This window comes from Chiroxiphia lanceolata, chromosome 2, assembly GCF_009829145.1.
Source record: "Chiroxiphia lanceolata isolate bChiLan1 chromosome 2, bChiLan1.pri, whole genome shotgun sequence".
Classification (NCBI taxonomy): Eukaryota; Metazoa; Chordata; class Aves; order Passeriformes; family Pipridae; genus Chiroxiphia; species Chiroxiphia lanceolata.
The window spans coordinates 90,423,034-90,443,356 of NC_045638.1; the positions used below are offsets into that span (position 1 = coordinate 90,423,034).

Genomic DNA, 20,323 nt, shown 5'->3' on the forward strand with positions numbered 1-20,323 from the left:
CTGAATTTCTACTTTCCATATGAAAGTATTAATATTTTTTGATCTTCAGTGGGAAAGGCCTTTAGATAGCTCCTTCATTCCCTTTGTCCACCAAAAGCAATAGAGATAACGGGGACTGGGAGTAGGGAACTGTATCTGTATAACAGGCTTACCAAAAGGAACTACATTTGAGACAATCTTCAGCCTTGCCAACCGACTCAAAAATTACTTACTGGGCTTCCTGTGCTGGAAGACTTTTAAAAATTACCATGTTTGTAGATGGAGTTGAGTTGGCTTCTTTGAGATGTAAGTCCTATTTTCTAATCACATTTTTTAAAGCCAAGACTTCTTCCTTTCACAGTGGAAGCTGAGATTTCTATGTAATGACACAAAAATGCTCATCTTTGGAGAAAACACCGGTTTGGGCTAGAATATATGTGTTCAAGTCAGTAACAGCATGTCATTTAATGCCAAGGAACTTTGGGCAATAGAAACCCACCAGAAGTTCTGTCAATGAGAAAAGCAGGTACTGACACTGTAGGATTAGACTGTGATTTAGGGAATGAGTTGAAGTGAGGTGTCTGCTATGGCATTATTACCTACAGTTCTCAGTCGTATAAATGTGGTTTTCTGCAAGCTCTGCCTGCAGCAAGGCTTGCTCACAAAATATTCTGAGTTGGAAGGGACCTACAAGGATCACTGAGTCCAACTCTTAAGTGAATCTTAAGATCTAACCCACCACCTTGGCACTATTAGCACCGTGCTGTAACCAGCTGAGCTAATCTCACAGAGATGTGGATGTTCCAGGATAACTGTTAGCAACAGATTCCTCAGTGTCTGGATGAAAGAGACCTTTACTGCGTGGATCTGCATGCTCAGCTAGCATGGACAGGAAGAAGGTGGAAAGCATGTCTTCTGCCCTGGAGCTGATTTCAAAGCTGAGAGAAGAACTCTCACGTGCTAATTTGGTGCTTTCTTGGAAACATCCTCTCTGTCACTGAGAAGTGGCACAGTCTACATTTATAGATCCAGTTGTTAACAACAAAGAGGAAAGGCTGGCAAAGTTGTGGCACAACATGCAAGTGTATTAACAACCAGGGTATAGGAGAGTGTTAAAAGGATTATGTAAAAGGAAAGAATTCCTTTTGGAAGAAGCAAATTTGTTGCTTAGTGTGAGGGGAAGGAAAGGAGGACGCAAAGAAGGATTTATTATGCAGAGAAGAGAGGGGCAGGTAGGGCTAGAGATTTTCTAGTGCTGTAGCACATTAATTCACAGAGGAACCTGAGCAGTTAGTGTTTTGAGAAATGAGGCATGTGAATTGCAGAAAGGCTTCAGAAGGACTGGAGAATGTTCTAAATGTGAGCAAAAGCAGTCATCCCAAGACAGACATGTAGGAACAGCGCCTAATGAATTCAGACAGCAGCTAGTGTGCAAGTATCTGCGGGGCTGTGACAGTCAGTAGTCAAAATAGAACTGTCAACTCAAAGTCGTGCCAATTTTCTATAGAATCCCATCCAACACCCTTTTAATCATTGGAAAGATTCCTGTCGGCTTCAGTTTAAAGACTCCTACTCACCTACACTCCCATCCTAGCCAGAGCCCAGCTCCAAAATGGACACCCATCAGGCACGGCTCTCACAAGGAAGTGACCAGGTTTGAAAGCTATTGGTGACCTTCTCCTTCCTGTGACAGCCACTTGTGAGCACCAGCAAAGCCCAGAAAAAGCTGTCAGACGTTTTGGAAGGCAACAGAGACCTCCCTGGGCATCGGCAAAGTCCAGAGATAGCCCTGTGGTGCTCCAGAGGGAAGCAGGACCCTGTGTGGGCCTCACAAAGCCTGGCAAAAACCCCAGAACACTCTGGAAGGCAGCAGCGCCCCTTGCAGGCCAAAGCAAAACCCAGCAAAAGCCCCAGGGCACTCTGGGGGGAAATAGGGCACTGACAAAAACCATCAGAGAAGGTTAGGTGGTTGAGGTCACGTGTAGGCTTAGGGATATGGTTAGAGTTGGGGTTAGGAATTAGGTTTAGTTATATGATTTGGGATTTAGAGTTAGGTTTAAGCTTTAGAGTTTAGGTTTAGGGTTGGTTTTAGGATTAATGGTTAGAGTTTAGGGTTGGGCATTATGGTTAGGTTTTGGGATTAGAGTTTATAGTTAGTGTCTTTACAATCATGTTTAGGTTTTGGGTTTAGAGTTAGATGGTTAGAGTTGGGATTACAGGGTTAAATTTAGGGGTTATGATTAGCATCAAGTTTTACAGTTAGGGTGTAAAGGTTTGGTTTAGAGGTTAGGGTTAGCATTAAGTTTTAGGGTGAGTTGCTGCATGTAGGAACAGGTGTTTCATCTATCAGTAATAAGATTTTTTTCAGCAGTTGACCCAGGTACCACATAGATTCCAGCTGACACACAGGATGGTTTAGTACAAGTCTAAACTGTCATAAAGAGCCCTGGGTTTGAGAAGCCAGTCAGCCATGCAAGTGATACAAATCCAGGAAGAATTACTGGTACTTTGGAAGACAGACTCATCAAGTAGGCATGTTTCCTGACTAAATGAGAGAACTGTTGGTGCCATTCAGGAGATTCATGGAAAGCAGTTCATGCAGAAATAATCAGATGCACAACTAGAAGAGTGGAAAAGAAGTCATGGAACAGATCAGAAGATGCAAGATGTGATGACTAACAGTAAAAGTCTTATGCTCCATGTAGGAGGAGCAGATGCTAGTCATACCAGCTAACACTGGTAAGTGAATCCCAAATCATATCAGTCGGGCTGTACTCTGCTGTGCTTATTAGCATGTGTTAAACTACAGCATACAGCATCTGACTTTGGAAAGAACTAACTGAATAAAAGCAAAAATGCATACACAACTTCTTTGAGAAACACAACACAAACAGTTTGATAAAAAAGGAAGAGAGTCAGCAGTATTTAATCCAGAAAGAGAGGCAAAATTGGGATATCATGACATTTTAAGGGTGGAAAAAGGTACATTTTGGAGAGTGTGGATAGTGAATCAGTAGCCATGAGGCATGGAACAAGCTCTGATCTAGTGCATCTTTCCTAGAGCTAGTAAAGAATAGACCATGGATTAATAATACAGCTACACTCTAGGATGGAAATTAAAAAAAAAAAAAAACCACCACAATTATTAAATGACTTAATAATCACCCTTGACATCCCAGATGAGTTCACAGTTCTCTGACCTGAGCGGGTACTGCAAGGAAGTCCAGTTCTTGTTTTGTGCAAGAGTACCTAAGTTGGTGGACTGTGTGATGCCAGGACTTGAGGCTGATGATGTATCTGTATTCAGTCACCGGATTTCAAGTTGAAAGAAAGGAGGCGACAGAGCAGAAGACTTTTTGCTGTAATTCACTGCAGCACTTAAAGTGAACAATAGGATCTCTGATGAAGCAGCAGAGGTAACAGAATGTAACTCTAGCAGCTGGAGTGCAGAGAGGAAAGGCCTGATCAGAAGAGCAGGGTCTGCAAGTCTGACTACTGTGTATGACACCAAGAGATGATAAGCATTGCCATGCATATAACATAGCTTAGTGCCCAAGGATGCAGTGACAAAGCCCAAGCCCCTGTGTGTACTTTAGGCATCTACACTCAGCATTTTTGCAAAGGTTTCTCAGAATTGAGAACTCTAAAAATGTTCTTGCTGCGGGGTTTTCCCAAGAAAATACTTCTGTTCTGCTCTGAGCCAGAAAAAACTAACAAAATCCAGCTTGCCAGAGTACAGGCAAGGAGAACAAGGCCCCTCCCACAAAGAAACGGGATGGGTATCCACTCACAGAAGGGAAACATTCATGGCAGTCTTTGGAGGTTTTTGGAGAAATGTCCACAAAACAACTGGAGATTTTTCACAGAGACTCTCTTGTCTCATGAACGGAGGGTATTGTAGTCATTAAAGGGGTAGGGTAAATTTACAACAGAAACAGAAATTGGAGTGACTAGGGACAAATAGAAAAGCAAGAACAAAATGCCCACTCGGAATATTGGGACAAGCGAGAGGGTCCACTGAAAAGAGGGACATCTCTGAAGTTGAGGCACTCACAGTAACAACAGCTTCCAGCATCCACTTGCCTTTTTCTCACTCCCCAGTGAATGCCTCAGCCTAGAACTCAGCAAGGTTAGGGGCATGTGAGCCTCGCCCTCATCTCTCTTTCATGGCAGCAAGTCTCCTCAGCCCCAGACATGGGGAACACAGCCAGTCACTGAGCAGGCTCTTCAGAGGCATGTAGAAAAGGCAGCTCTTGACTCAGTGCTTTAAATCTCAGGACTCCGTCCTCCAAGTCGATGCAACACTAAAGAAGGGGAGAGCCAGTTACTTGCTGGACATTTCAGATCACAAATCTCGTAATGTCTATGACTGGGGAAAACCTGGAACACCACTTTGGTTTTAGAGAGACCTTAGTTTCCCTTTGTGTTCTCCATGCCTTCTCCTTGGTCCTGTTTCCTACAATGGATTCCTCTCCAAACCCTTCACAGGGCCATTCCCCTCCCTTCTTCCTGTGATTCCCTCTGAACTGATGTCCTCACGCCACTTAGCCGTTCAGCCCAATGCTCTTCCTGTTTTATGAGTCTGACATGTGGCTATAAATATGTGACAGGCAGGAGCCAGGTTGCTGCAGACATATTCTGAGCCACCCAGGAATCAGGCTCAGCAGAGCATTGACCCTGAGCCAAGCTGATAAAAGGAGAGGACGCTTTCCATTCATGGCCAGCTAGTGTTGGATACTGAATATGATTATACAGCTTCATTTGGCTTAAAGCAAAAGCAGAGCTTGTTCACATCTGCCTTCAGAAGGTGACACATATCTCATGACAGAGTTAGTGTATTGCCTTTTCTTGTCTCTTCTTCAGTTTCTTCTTCCTGTTTGCAACTTGTATGGTCAGGAATGTAAAGAATGGGAGATGTTATAGTATCCTATTGGGAGTTTCCTTTCTTAAAACCCTTAAGAGGGAGTGGAAAGGAATCAGTGACTCGGCACATACTGCAGCCAGTCAGGCAGCTGTGTGACAAGCGTTGCCCTGAAAGATCTGGATGTAAGTATTTCAGATGCTTACAGCAATCAGATCTTGGAGAACTTCTTGAGAGGAGCCCTGCAATAAGCAAGGAGTTGTTCCTTACCTTGAGAGACCACAGAGTCTGGAGACCAATGCAAAACTCCAGCATTTCATCATCTGAGAAGAGAGAAGACACCAATCAGGCTTAAAATTATACAATACTACCCATCTAAACAAAGAGTGTTTCTCCGGTAAGAGGATATGGAATAGAAGAACATCTGATTCATAAACTTATCTGGTTATGGTCTCTTCAGTATAAAGTAGATAAAAAAATAATGAGGAAAATGATGAGTTAAACACACAAACACTAACAAGCAGGTGGTAACAGTGACAATAATAAATCAGCACTCTTCTGGCACTGAGTGATAAGCCATTAGAGGAGCTATTTATGCACAGTCCTGAAGATGGTCAAAATTAACTTTGTTGCTGATAAGAGGAGGAGACCATGGTTATCTTGACTATTATGAGATATTTGAGTGGGGGCGTGGGATTGTTTGAAACTTAATATGAAATGTCAGAAGGGGCTTGTGGGATCTCATAAAACTTACTGTGGGTTGTGTAAGGGAAGGACCAAAGGCAGGGAATGGCAAGCAGCAGGGTGAATCAGGGAAGAACAATCATGGAAAAATGGAGAGGAGAGGGGATAAGGGGGCAGTCACATGCAATCAGGCAGTTGGTCAGTTCACTTGTCTGACCAAACCCTGCACCTAATGGTTGCAATTTATCCGATCTTATTAGATAATTTTATTAAGTAAATTTTTCTGTGTAACTTCTCTATCCTACATTTGACTGCTGCAAGTCTTCAGTGTCAGCAAGTGCAGACCATGCCATGGGTTAAAGGGTAAATAGCTGTAGATGTCACTAACTTCAGGGACTGGCAAGGGAGGTGCCAGTAACTGAAGGGATTACAGGCCATAGGGCTCATAGGTGTGTGTCAGCAACTGGAGAAAAGGACGTAGCTCACAGGTGCCAGCAACCAGAGACACCAGTTTGCAAGAGAAATCTGGGTACCATAGAGTTTATACACCTGAGTGCCAGCAATGGAGGGATTACGATGTGTGCTGCAAGGTCTGAGTTCCAGTAACTGAATAAAGACTGTGGATCACAGAGCTTGTAGGTCTTGGTGCCAACAACTGGAGCGTTCAGCATGCAAGAGAGCTCTGGCTACCTGCTCTGACTGGGGTCACAAGGGCCTTGGGTTTATAAGTCAGCAATTGAAAAGGACAGGGCACGACTATGAGAGATCTAAATGCCACTAACTAGAAAGACTTCGGTGTGTTTATGTTTTCCCGATGAATTTGATCCTATGAGGTTGTGGCTCTGTACTCAAGGGTCTGGGTCAGTGGCTAGGTAGGGGGCCTGTGGTCCCGACATGGATATAAAACAGACCTAGAAGCTGTGCTGTTATTCAAAGACTCTGTGAATATAAATGTGCTTGTGAATCTAGAGAATGAGGATCTGTGAACTTCTGCTGGTGAACTTCAATCCTGGTCAGCTGGAGAGGAGGACCGGGGCTGGTAAAGGGACTACTCTGCATGTGGTGATCTGTGTGGCTGGCCTTGTCTCTGTCCTTTCTCTATGTGCCTCTTTGGAATATACCTTCAGCCTTGCTACTACCTCAATCTGCCACTAAGGACATGCATTGGACTGGGTGGGAGTGACCTCCTGCATCTTAGAGTTGCCCATCTGGACTTGAGTGGTAGCTAAGGAGGAATTTCCAGGTCCTGGAGTCTGCAGGAATCAGGAGCCACCAGTAATATCATTAACACTTCCCATGTCTCCAGAATGCCAGCTTGCCCTGTAACAAGTGACTGTAATTTATAATTTATTTATAATGACATAAGCAAGAGCACTGTGTGTACAGGGAGGTATAAGACACAAGGGTAGCAATTCTGCTCCTTCCAGGCAGACATCTCCACATCCCAGCAAAATGGATATATGCTACTGGGCTAAATTCACCTGTGATGGTACTAATACAGATTCTCCATAAAGGACAAGAACTAGTACAGGGAAAAACAGAAGAGAAGAGTGAGCTTGAGTGTATAAGAGGAGGAAGCTCTTTCTAGATAACTAAGAACATGGAAAGAATGGGTATGAAAAGGGGGAGCAAGGAAGGTCTTGGAAGATGAATAGTACTCATCAAAGATGAGGAAACAGATGAAGGCAAGAGAGTAAAGCTGGAAAATTAATAGGGATAAACAACAAGGGGAAAAAAAGACAACTAAGTTGTTTTCAGCATATACACAGCTTGATGTGAATGTGGAACATGCAGCCTTTCTGCTGTTTGATGGGTGTGCCTCAGTGCCTGCTGACTTGGCCTTGGGTACTATGGCTCCTTCCTTCAAAGGGTCCTGCTTCAGGACACCGAGGGAGACTCAGCGCTCTGTGGTTACCAGGTTCTTTCAGGGTGCTCCCTGCAGCAGAAGCAGATGAGTACACAGAGAAACACTCTGGGGAATAAGCTGTACCCTCTGTTGCCTTCTCTGATGACTTTCAGCCAGAGATGCAAGTGCCCATTCAATAGAACATAGGGCACCAGAGGACTAATCAAGCCTTCTGCATAATTTTAAGAAATGTCCATTTTAGAATGTAAATGAGAATTTTCCACATCCTTTTTTAAGACCAAAAAGCACATAATTTCTCCCCACTTTCCATGTCTTCTCTCTTCTCTGTACCCTTCCTATGCCCTTTGCATTTGGTTAGATTGAAGGTATTCACAGCACATAATGATGTTGGCCAGCAGTGGAAGCGACCACATCACCAACCTCCTACCATGTTACTCTCTTCTTAATGGTCCTTCTAAACGCCCTTGATGGGGCAAGAGGGACAGAGGAAAAATAAGGGAGATGAGGGGCTGGCACTCTCACCTACAACCAGTGCCGAACACAACACTGTCTCCGGGCCAAATTGCAACTCCATATGTTCTACTCGGCCAACAACGCTGGGGATAGGAAGAGAGAGGTCTCCACAGTCCATGGCAGACACTTCTTCCAGCCTGTGGGACACAAGAAGTGTTATTGCCTCAAGTGGAGGAAGAGTAGGAAAAACAGGACTTCCCACTGACGGTAGTTCTTCTTGTTCTCATTGGGAATAGGCCCACAAGAGGAGGAATCTCTTTCACGCAGTATGTCTGGAGGCAGATTCAACAAGCAAAACCTCACCACTAGCCATCAGCTGGGCAGCTTTGCCTTGTGCTACACACAGACAGAATGACACAGCTCTGCCTCCCAGTCTGGGGTCTTCACACAACTTTGCCAGAGCTCCTGATGCCTTGCCCTGTATCCCACCTTCTGCACCTTCTCCTAAACAGCCGTGTGCACATGCAAAGCTGCTAGTAATTATAACTGGGGTTGGGAATCAAGGGTGCCTAGGTTCTTGCCATAGGTTTTCTTTTAGTCATCTCTCCTCTTCTACTGTGCAAAGACTTACCCTAGCTGGTTTAAACAGCTCTTGGAGATGAGGTTCGGTAGACACCCAGTGTTAACAGTCGCTTTCAATACCTGACCTTGGCACTAGAAAAAACAACAACAGATGATTACTGTGGGCTCAAAATGGGCATACTCGGTCCTCTAACTTTCTGAGCAACAAAGCCAAAGATGTGGTGTTTTAGGCAGTAGTCAGAAGGTAGGAGACTTATCCAAGACAATGGTGGTCTCCATAGTGCTCTGCAAACCTCTGTCAAAGACTTCTTTTTTAATTTTTCTTCTTTCATTTGTATTTGATTGCCCAGACATTTGTCTGTTTTTAGGGACTTTACCTTAAGAGTGTTCCTGCCAAGAGACGCATAATTAGTGAATTTGTTCAGAAAACCCCTGTGGATTTTATTAGCAGAGCAATAGTTGATATGACAAAAGCTTCTAAAGGAATACAGGCATGTGCTACAGCCTTTGTCATTTCTCTATTTCTTCTGGTGTTGCAGGTAACAACTTTCAAGGGCTAGACATTTATTTTCAGTTGAAGAGCTTCCAGAGGGAGAAGTTGGAAACAGAAGCAGTCAGTACATATATCCCTGAGATGAGCTGACAAATTCAAATGATTCCTGGATGCAAGACACAACCTAATCAGAAGGTATTTATTTTGTGTAGGGCTTACATTATGCTCCTATATAGCTCTTCAAGGATATATGACATGATATTAAAACTACAATAGTCACAGCTGGTGTCATTTAGCAAAGGGAGAGACTGGATGCCTTGCACCCCAGTCACCTGTGCTTGATCTTACTGGAATAATCCCCAATGCCTTGCTCACTTCATTTCTTCACCCCTTTGCACTTGAAAGGGAAAAGGAAATGTGTTTGCCATATGTTTTCTGCACCCTCTGCACAGAGGTCCTTAATGGCAGGCCAGAGGTGATGAAGTAACAGCAGGTCTCACATATGTTAGAGGTCTGAAAAAATAGGGTTATCAAGGACATTGATAAGAATTATGTTCAGGGAAAAAAAGGAGGAGCAGGACTTAGTAAAGGAATTGGAAAAGATGGGGTAACTGCCCTACAAAATATGTTTTTCACCTGTCTCTAGTGCCTAATACCCATTCTTGATGGCCTAGTTCTTCAAGGCTCTGTCTTGCACCAATACCCACAAAAAGCCAGCTACAAAGCTTCCCTTTAGAGAGGCTCTTTTTTTTCCCCTACTATCATTTGTGTTTTTCCTGTGATTCCCTCTCTTCCATTCACTACAGTGCTCTGTGCCATTAGTCACTCAGAAGCAGCAACAGACCTCCCACTGCTCCTCTACCCTTATGCTCATTCCTGACAAGGTTAAATGCAGAACACCTTAAGCAGACCAGCATGGCTATGAGGTACTCAGTGCAGCACCAGTAGGGTCAAGGAAGATGTTTCAATTTCATGATTTCTTAACTAAATCTGTTTCTGACTATTAATCATCACAGAGAGCTACATTATTTCTAAGATTTCCAAGAGCTCCAGTATTTCCAAGATTCCATTTTCAAACACGAAATATTTGTGAGCAGTTATAAAAAGAAAGAACAAAATATCTCTTGTGAGAAATACTGGAATGCTGCAAACAGACACAGTATCACTAGGGTCCCTTTCAGCCCAAATAATTTTGTGATTCTATGACAAAATGCCTCCCTTCTGATTTTAGAGCTCTGCAATGTCTGTGCTGTCTGGTCCTCACTGATGTATCAGCCCTGCCTGCGAGGATTGTGGCCAGACTGAGCAGAGAGGTAAGATAAAGGCACAGAGTGCAGATGTGTGCTAAATGTCTGTCTCCTCATCCTCTCTACTGTGCTTCACAGAAGAGGCTTCCCTGTGCCTCCTCACTACCTAAGTGGGTATATTGACCATGAGTCTCAGGTCATGTGTGCCACCACATTAGCCCAGGCTGCAACCTGCCAACACTGTCCAGCTGAAACAGCTCTTCCTCAGTAACAAACATGGATTCTACTGGGAAAGCATTAACCATCCCTCTGGCTCACCGAAGCCAACTGTTCATTGCCCAGCTGCAGAAAAAGCATTGTATCAGCTTCTCAGAAACAGAATACCTGAAGCATGGATAGCAGTTGCTAAGGAATCACTTTGGGAGCAGGCTGACCTGAGATGCATGAGCGGTTGTTGTTATAATAAGCCTAAACTCTATCACCAGGCAGATTCTTGAGTTTTGTTTCAGAGCAGGCTGGGAAAGTCGCAAGTTAGAAACTTGCGAGGATATAACAGGACAGTGATTATTCTGTAGAAAATGACATTTAATCTCATTCAGTGTAAACAGCCCAGCACAGTTATCAGTTCCAGCAGCATCACAAAAGTTATCCATTTTCAAATTACACCACTAACTATTTGTCCAGAGAACTCACCAGGAGCCTGAGGAAAGTCCTCCATCCAGCATACCACAAATACAACGCAGTTGAGGTAAGGACTACACAGGCAGCTGATGAGAACTGTGAGCCTTCTTGGCCTAAGAGGACTTTTCATCACATTACCCACGCTCATCTCTGTTCCAGAATTTTCAGTTTGTTGCTACCAGTCTCCATTAGTCTTTATCTAAATGTCAGTTATGGGAATTTCCAAGAAAGAGGGGAAAGAGAATCAGTAAGGATCACCATTTATAAAGAACTGTGTGTCCTGAAATAATGTAAGTTCCAAAGTCAAGAAGCTGCTTTAACAAACAAAAAGCTGATTAACCCCAGGTTGCTTTGGCATAGAGGAAAAGTGGCCTGGGACAGCGCTGGAATCTTTCAGCATCTATTTCCAAGCCAACAAGAGACAAGCCCCACAAGAAAAAAATAACAGCTTGATTCTGTGATGCAGTTCCGTCATGATAAGCTTTCCAAAGTGCTTTGCAAAAGCTGTCACAAAAAAGGACAATTCTGCTAAAATACCATGTGGGCAAGCCACCTAAGTAAATAGGAGGACTCTGCAGTACAACTCTTACAGACTGGCTCTGTCTCTGATCTCTGAGACTTAAAAAGGCCTTAGGCACAGGGCAACTATAACCTGTTGGAGTGAAAACACTTCTTGCCTGAATCTCCCTGTAGCACTGAAGTCTGCAGATATTTGGGCTTGTTCCCCAGGCAAGTTCAGTTCCAAGTCAGTTAATGCATTTTTTAGCACTTTGAAATTTTCAGCGTATTTGTCTGTGTGTAAACGGCAGCTTTAAGCTGGTAGACTATCTTTTCTCAGGAGGTGCTGTCAGGGAAAAAAGACTTCACTGGGGTTGTGTTCCATTTCTAATAAAAACTGCACCATAATCAAGCAGTTCTCCAAAAGGTGCCAGCTCACCTCTCTGGTTAAAATGAACTGGCAGCCCGAGTCCTATTTCCTGCCACAGTTCTGTTACTGACAGGAGAGGCTTTTTGAAGTTCACAAATGAGAACATCAAAAGCAACAAGACTAAAAAGAAGGGGAGGAGAGCTTCCCTTCCTTCAGTGTAAGAAGATTAAGTGTGACAAACAGTGACTGGCTCTTAAGAAGGGCAGAAAAAGAGAGAAATGCCTGTGCAGAATTCAGGGAGCATTAGTCTTATTTCCTTGACTGTGATGTTCTTTAACCCTCCTCTGTGAGGGAAAATAAAATGTGTGTGACAGCTGGGGTCCAGTCCATTAGAAACACAAACGATCCACTAGTGGACCCTGCTGCTGACTTAACTACTGCCCCTGGGATACAACACCTGTACATGCTTGTCCTTTGTCACTGAAGTTCCTCATACAGAACAATAAAGAGTGATTATTAAAGAGAAAGAAACAACTTCATTTGCTCAAAACCAGGCTCCAGGTATTTGGAAAAATTATATTAAAAAGCCATTTATCCTACTAGTCTGTTCCCAAGTATGGTTATGTTAACCTAGCTACATTAAGGTCTAAAACCCAGGGTAAGCAATGCCTGACTGCAACAGTAAAGGCTGCAAAACAAACTAGACAGTGTGTTTGCTTGCAACCTTTCAGAAACTTGCTACCATGCTGTGTTCATATTGTAATTTATTATGCCGACTGAATTTTAAAAGATGTATGTGTTTTTCTTGTCTTTACTCTCTAACACGGGAGATGTTTTTAGGACAGGTAACTGAATTAAAAACAGTTTTAAAATGTATTTTGTATCCACCCTGTACCAGGTCTATATCTTGGTGAGTCTCATATCTGCATATTACTGAGCAGCTTCAACCATGCAGCCCTGTTTCACAGAGCACAGCTTTTGGATGTGCTTTCTGAAGTACAGGGGTCAGGGATTAGTGTGCTTTGCTGTATAGGAAGGTATAAGAAGAAAAGGGAGCTAAAAATACTGCTTCCATCAAGAGATGCAGCAATGCTAATTCGGACCACATTTAGCCACTTTCTGAGGGAGGTCCTCTGACACCCAAGGGAATCAGACCAGACTGGATCCAGCAAGTGTAAATCAACTAGGGTCACTTGTCTTTAAGTGATAAGGAGACATTCCTTGCTTCTGTATGCAGTTATGAAATACCTCCTATCACAGGAAAACTGGCCTTCAAAGGAAGGAGATGTGATTAAGGTAATTTATCCTCAAATATGGACAACTAGAATGCATGTAGCAGAAAGGCTTTCCTCTGGCTTTGGAAGACCTGAATCCAGACTCTAGGAGAGGCCATGCATGAAATCTGCTCTCTCTGGCTGCAGCTGGCATTGCAATTTATAACTCAGCACGGCCCTTAGGAGGGGGGCAGCTGGAGCTCTGAGCTTTTGCCATCACTGTGAAATCAGCAGCACCGTGTTGTTGCCTTACCTGGCACTGTATTAGCAGGGGTGAAGTCTCTTTTCTCCTGTTCTCTCCCTTTTCCATCTTTTCATCCTGGTCTTTTGCCAGCGGAGATTGAACCCGTGCAGACTGAACCCGTAGCTTGTTCAGATTGCCTTCCAAGAGGCGCCGCTGGACCACACTGTGTGGCTGCTGTCTCCATCACAAAGAAAGAGAAATCCCAGCTAAGAATGGAGCTAAGGACAAGGACATTTGCTAGCTCAGGGAAACAGGTTGCAAATGCCTAACCCAACTGATCATTCTGATGAAAGACAGGCTTATCCCAAAAAACTTTCTTTAAATCCCAAGATTTTTTTCTGTAGCCACTAAGGTGATGTTAAAGTGTTGGGATGTCTGTGACAGGCAGATCTCTGGAATGCAGCTACTGGAGGAGAAAAACATGCCCGATGCATGGTCTCCCCACACATATCTGTTCCTTCAGCTAAACATGCACTGGGCAGTCTCATACCTGTTCAGGTACGGCCATACACTACTGATTGTGTGTGCTGACAACCAACCAGGCACACTCACACCTTCTAATGTGGGAGGGGACAGGGAATGCAGCATGTGTGTGATGTGTACCTGTGGGTAAGAAGGTAGGACTCTAGAAATTTTAGGTGTACAAGCAATTATTTGTAGTGAAGCAGAAAGCTTCCCCTGAAGAGGAAACTAAAACTAGCTTTCAATGTTCTTTGTAGTCTGTCTCTGCTCCCCCACATCAGATGCTCTAGTTTTTGTCCAGTATTGATCCAGCACTGCTACTGAATCAACAGTGGGCAACACCAATGAAAAAGGCCTGTTGGAGGAAGCTTTTTCCATTCTCCACATACTTGGCCCCATGGCCCATCTCCAGGTGAGCAGCTGCTCAGAGCTGACCATGGCATTCTCATTAACAACTGCCTAAGTGAAGAAAGGCAAAGAATCTAAAAGGGTTAATGTGCTACAGCATAAACTGCTGCTTTTATCTTTCTAAAAAAAAAAAAATATTAAACGATAAATTAAATCCTAGATGGTGCAGCAGCTTGATGAAGGATCTTGTCAATGTGCAGGCCAAACACATGGATTACACCAGACCTGCCAACAAACTGGGTACCCACAGTGTACATGTGCTTTGGACCAGCTTCATGCTTGGTCAGAGGGCTGAGGCCAGGGAAGTGTGTAAATTGCCACTTGAAGTACCCTGACCGGTCATATTTGCCAAATGATTGGAGCAGGACAGATGTTACTAGCTTTTTGGTCACACTCAGCATTGCTCTTTGCAAGATGCCAAGTCCCTCATGCCTCTGTTTCCTTGTCACTCAAGGGGTGAGGGTCAGATCATTCACATGCTGCGTGGGAGGCACTGCAGTAGTTGAAAAAGTGAGGTAAAAATATCCCTCTGTTCCCAGTCTTTTCCCAGCCTACTGTGCCGGCCCACAGCACAGCTGGCTGTTGTACTTAACTCCCTAAGTACTTTGAGCACAGTGCCAGTTTGCCTGCCAGCTAACATCTGGGCCATGGGAAAAGGGCAGTGAACAAACAGCAGGTCTTTGAATTCCCATCCTCCCTCCTATCTCTCACAATCTGACATGCAAAGGACTTTTCCCTCTCCTTGTAACCTTTCCCACAGAAAGAGCAAGCCAATTGCAGCTGCCACCTCTGTCCCCATCTTGTCACTCAGGCTGGGAAGAGGCCAAGTGCTGATGGGGATTTGCTGGGATGTGGAGTCATCTGATCAAGACCAGACTCCTGGGGCCCTTCCTATCTTCTCTCTCACCAGTAAGATGGACAACGGGAGACTGTTGTCTCTCTTGGACTGGTCAGAAACAATTAGATTTAGAGGATGGTGAGGGAGGACCTGAAGGATGTTTTGGCCAGCAGCTGGAAAGGAGGCCCTCTTAGGGCACTTAAAAGGGTCAAAGCAGGTTCCCAGTGCAACTTAGGGAAGGTTCAGGCTCTCTGGTATGAAATCTCAAGGCCTTGCTATGATTAGTGACTTTGTACGAGCTGGGGAACTTGATTTTTGGGAGGCGAGAAGCCAGATCTTCAGACCTTCTTGGTACTTTCAGAATATGTAGCTCATGTAGCTACTTATTTTATTTTGGCATTAGGAAAAAATAAATCATGCTTGTTTCTACAAAGCTGGAAATGTGAGATTTCCATAGAAATGTATAATTACTCATTGCTGGAGACATGATGGGCCCATCAAATCCCAGGCACTGCTGGATGCATTGCATAAGCTGAATTCACACCCAGAATACAAGAGAGGAGTGGCAAAAAGTAACAGCCTGTGACTGCAAAAGAAAGCACATATTTAGTTTTAAATTACACGAGGCCTTACTCTAATTTTAGGACACCTGGGATGACCATAGCTGGAGTCTCTGGTACTGTCAGTGGAAACCTGTTTTGGGGAATCAATTAAACTCTCCTCCTAGTGTAAGTGCTATAGGACTCTGGGGTGTTTTGCTCTCTCTCCAAGATCAAACTCTCCAGCACTTCCTACTGCTGATTTGTTTTCAGTACATTCCTTTTTTGTATTCCTGTCCTCCAGGAGGGATCCATATAAATTTAGGAAACATAGATGGGGTTTTCATAGGGCTGGAGAAATGCCAGGAGATATATGCCAAAAGCATATTTTGGACTCTAACTTGCAGTCCCCAAAATGTCACAGTAATGTCAGAGTATCCCATCAAGTTACAGGAACTTCTGAATTACTCAGGATCTCCTCTTGCTCCAAGGTAAAGCAAAAATGGAGGTACCGCACGGGTCCCATGTATGCCTACTTTGAGGTCACACTTTATTTTGTGCCCTCTAATGCCAGAGCAAAACCTCCATGTCTGAAAAGATGTTATGCCTTATTCACTGCCCCCTAGCTCCATGGTAAAAATGTTTCAGCTATTCTGTCATGGACCAAACATGAAGTATGCAGTGTTTTGCAGTGTTTTGCATGCTATCTACGCACAGGGAATTCCGCTTAGAATGGTTAATTCAACCAGGAGAGCTGCTCATGGCAAGTGATTTGGACAAGGACTGTCTTGCTCAAGCGAGCATTTGTGGCTTCAGGATGCCAGTTGTCACTCTGGGGCGTGGTGTGACAAGAGTCAATTCCAAAGCAAAGCAGGTAGACATGTTTCTCTCTGCCTTGGTGACTAGGGTCAGCAAACACACACTAAAACACTCAGAAGTGGCTTCTTCCCGTACCCTGTCAAAAGCTGTCCAGGGACAGGCCCAGGGGTATGTCTGGCTATGCCCTCCTGAGGGGATGTTTGAGCTGCAATGCTGCAGGGCTTGTGCCTGCCTGCCTGTGCTGCCAGCCTGAGCGGAGCCCTCCGGGCTCCAGCATGGCCAGACCTCCTTCCCTGTGGGGAGGAGAGTCCCTGTTCCTTGCTAAGACAGCGCTTATGTGATTTCCCTCTCGTACTTCAGCAGTGACAGTGTGCAGGGCCAGAGGGACACTCAAGACCAGTCCCTGCTGACGTCCATGTGTGTGCAGCTGTGAAGGGCTGGCAGAACACAAGGCGACAGCTCAGGGTGACTTTGAAGAGCCACCCTTTACCCCGCTGAGCCACAGACTCTCAGCATCTGCTGAGGCAGCTGTGGGGTGGGTGTGGGAGACAGGAGGGTGTGCCAGCATGGGAATGTGGTACTGACCCCTCGTCTGCGCAAGGCAGAGCCGTTGCACCTGAAGGGTTCAGCAAGGAGAATAGCTCCCACTCAGGCCCAGTGCCAGGGACCCTGCCCATCCCATACACACGTGCTCCTGTGTGCCTTGCTTCCAGCAGCCTTGGAGCCTGCCATGGGAGCCAGGAAATGATGGGAGACACACATACATGAGATCTGCGGTGTTGCGATTGTCTGAGGATACAGAGGGAAGCACAGACTGCAAGGAGGGGCAAGATCTTTTATGACACCCACAGGCACAGATGGAATAAGTGACTGTGCCCCCATCACAACTAGAACTAGGCACTCTTTCAGGAAAATAGTTTAGACTTCTGCATCCTTGAGCAGCTAAACTCCACAGCAGAAAGAAGTTAGACAGCAAAACTGCCAGAGCAAGGGGAGTATGTGTGCAGTTGAGCCAGCAAGAGATCCCATGGGGAAACTGCTTCTAGCCTTGGGGAAGTCCCTCCAGACCACAGGCTGCCCAGAGATCTTGGAACAGATCTCCCTTCCTGATGCTTCCTGCTCCATGTCTCCACAAGAAGATGCCCACAGGCCGCACTTCCATGCTACCTCCCCAAAGGTGTCATCCACAAGTGCCAGGCACTGCATCTGCCTGTGTGCCTGGTTAGTGGTCCTGCCCTGTGCTTGCCCCTCCACAGATCCAGAGAGTGAGGGGAGAGAAAATAATGCAAAAAGGTGACAAGGTCAAACATAAGCCTCTCAGAGTTTTATGAACTGTGCTTCCCTCCCTGCTGAGTCTGGAAAGCAGTCTGCATTTGAGCTGGATCATGCAGGAATAGATGGGGGTTTTCAGATATGTTCCACATGGAAATATACATGTCACATGAACATATATAGGTACTGGTGAGTAGAAACTTGGATACTGGAGAGTCCTTCCAGTCCATATCTGCCTGCCTCTGTGAGGAATTTGGTTCCTATGGGGATGTATGAGAGTATAGATGTAAATAAATGAGTGATTGACTCTTTCCCTCCACCCTGACCTGCTTCTAGATCATCCTGAAGGGAAGTTTCATCTTTGCCCATGATTCTTTCAGAAACCTGACAGCAGTTCCCAACTGGGATGAAAGCTATTAGGAGGACACCCTCCCAAATGGGGTCCCACTGGACTCACCAGATCCTTGGAAGTGCCAAGCCTTGTCAAGCCATCCAGGGGCAGCAGATCAGCAGAGTCCTTGTGCACAAACTGGGTGGCCTGTTTAAGGCGCCTCTTCTGTTGCAGAATAGCTTTGTTCCTCAGCTCCATCTCACACTCCTGTCGCTCCAGCTCAGGAGTACCCTCACTCTGCTTTTCCTCCTGGTCTCCTTGCCCCAGTGGCAGGTGGCAGCTCTTCTTTGTGCTCATGGTGAAGATTCAGACAGAACCGGTCCTTTTTGTTATGCTGGGGTGTTCCCTGAACTCGTCTCCTGGCGTTTGCCCTCTGGAGGCTGACTCAGTCTCTGATCTCCTTTCCCTTTCCCACAGCTCTCCTTCTCTTGCTTTCTCTGACTTTCTTCCTGCTCTTAGTTATAACTCACCCATCTCTGAAGTGTCTCCGTGCCGGTTTCTCTGCCTGTCCCCTCCAGTCCCCCGTGTCCCTCTGCTCCCCGCCTCTTCCTCTCCCTCACTTCTCCTGCCCTGACTGCAGCTCTACCTCCTCCAGTCCGTGGGTCCCTGTCGTAACAGAAAAAGCCCCACGTCAGAAACAGATTTCCATAAATCACAGCAGAGCCGGCGAGATGCTCTGGCTGGAAAAATCCAGCAGCAGAAGGGTGGCCCCGCTGTCGGGGGTTGGACTTACCTCCCCGGGCTGCGCGCACGCACCCGCGCGTGTGCCCGTGTGTATATTCCTGTATTCCCTGTTCCTGGCACTCTGGGGACACACTAAATCTCCCAGCGGCAGCCTGTGCGGTCCAGCAGCTCTGCCAGGGGGCTCTGACGCATCTCAGTGTATCTGCAAATACTGGCAGCAACACGGTTCAGCCTAGGAGATGATGCAGTACCGTGGTAAATGGGAGAGAGCATCCTCCTCAAGGCTCCTGGCAGGCATGCCCAGTCTCCTTTCTGCAGAGACTGTCATGCGTTTGGAACAGGCTGCACTGAAGGATTTTTCTGTGTAGCTTGAATGAAATGCTGAAGGTCTGGTCTCTGCTTCCAGCCAGGGCAATTGTATTGGGCCTGACTCTGCCCTCATTTTCACCCCACTCCATCTAAAGCAATCCCCTCCAATGTTGCAGAAGCCTAAAATCATGGACTTGTCGATGCCAGGGGACTTGACTCCCTGTTTACACTAAGAGAGTGCTGACACTGCTGCAGTGTGGGATGTCTGGACCAGGGCAGACATCCCTCCTCCCAGGGGAGAAAAGACATGGCAGAGCTCACTTTTTCAGCGTTCTGCCTTAACACTATCCTGCTTGAAACAGTAAGTTTCAACTTGAACTGAAGCTGCTTTATTTTGATTCCTGTTCACTGGTTAATACACTGCCCCATTAAGCACTGATTCTGACATCAGAGGACAAAACCAAATTTTACTCAGCTGTGAAGCTGAGGACAGCACTACCTTTCCATGAAAGCCAGCAAGGGGTGAAACAGCTTTCATGTGCAACATAGAAGGACTAGAAGCAACTATGAAAGTTACAGCGAAAGGAGACTTTCTGTTGCTCCCTCCTTTTTGTTTTCCAGCTTAGTAGTATGTAACATTCCAATATTACTGATACCAATTATTTCTATGTTCTAGATTCTATATAAAAAGATAACAGTGAGTTTGCAGTATTAGGAAGTAAGTCCAATACAAAGATCCAGATTTAAGTCCAGTCAGCCCATTGTGAGACCCGACTGTGGTTGTAGAAACTACCAAAAAGTTGTCCTCAGTGCAAAGGAAACTATGGTTTTCTATGGTGTATCTTTTACTCCCTGCTAATCGTTAAGTGTTAGCACTTGTCTTAGGATCTTTGCTCCTCAACTGTGAGAAGGGAGGCTGGTCATTTAGAGTCACTCTAAAATTTGGAGAGGTTGGCCTTTTTGTTCCCAGTGTGCTAACTGCTTTACACAAGGTATTACAATGTCCACAGCACCAAATTGCAGAACTAGATTTGACAGGAATGGGAGTAGAAGTACATTCTAACTGCTTCACGCTCCAAGGCCAAACTTCAATACCATAATGCAGGCAGAGTCCCACCAAGAGCTCAACAGAGGTGTTTACAACTGTCCTTATCTATCTGCAAGTCAAATTAAGTAAATTATTTAAATAAAGGATATTCCCGGGGAAACTGTTCCCACAGTCTTATTTTCTTGCCTCTGGGTTGTTATGATTCGTGCTTTACACACACTTTTGACCTCTTGTGGCCTTGCGGAGTATACTCTGAGTCCTCTTATCAAGTCCTTTTATTATCCCTGTAAACCAGTACTGAATCATGCACCTCTGCTCTC

General features: G+C 45.2%; 1 protein-coding gene and 1 long non-coding RNA gene across 2 annotated transcripts; one reads left to right on the forward strand and one right to left on the reverse strand.

Moving 5' to 3' along the window:
• Positions 1–2,293: 2,293 nt before the first annotated feature.
• On the forward strand, positions 2,294–12,194 carry LOC116782416. The gene is made up of 3 exons (XR_004355231.1): positions 2,294–2,718; positions 8,966–9,114; positions 10,151–12,194. It is a non-coding gene; the product is annotated as an uncharacterized LOC116782416 (long non-coding RNA).
• NRIP2 (nuclear receptor interacting protein 2) lies at positions 3,031–18,959 on the reverse strand. The gene is made up of 7 exons (XM_032679050.1): positions 18,696–18,959; positions 18,029–18,568; positions 13,243–13,407; positions 8,476–8,558; positions 7,914–8,041; positions 5,111–5,163; positions 3,031–4,283 (listed from the first exon to the last, which is right to left on the reverse strand). The coding sequence occupies exons 2-7, from the start codon at positions 18,257–18,259 to the stop codon at positions 4,191–4,193; spliced, it is 753 nt and encodes a 250-aa protein (XP_032534941.1). The 5' UTR covers positions 18,260–18,568; positions 18,696–18,959; the 3' UTR covers positions 3,031–4,190.
• Positions 18,960–20,323: the final 1,364 nt, after the last annotated feature.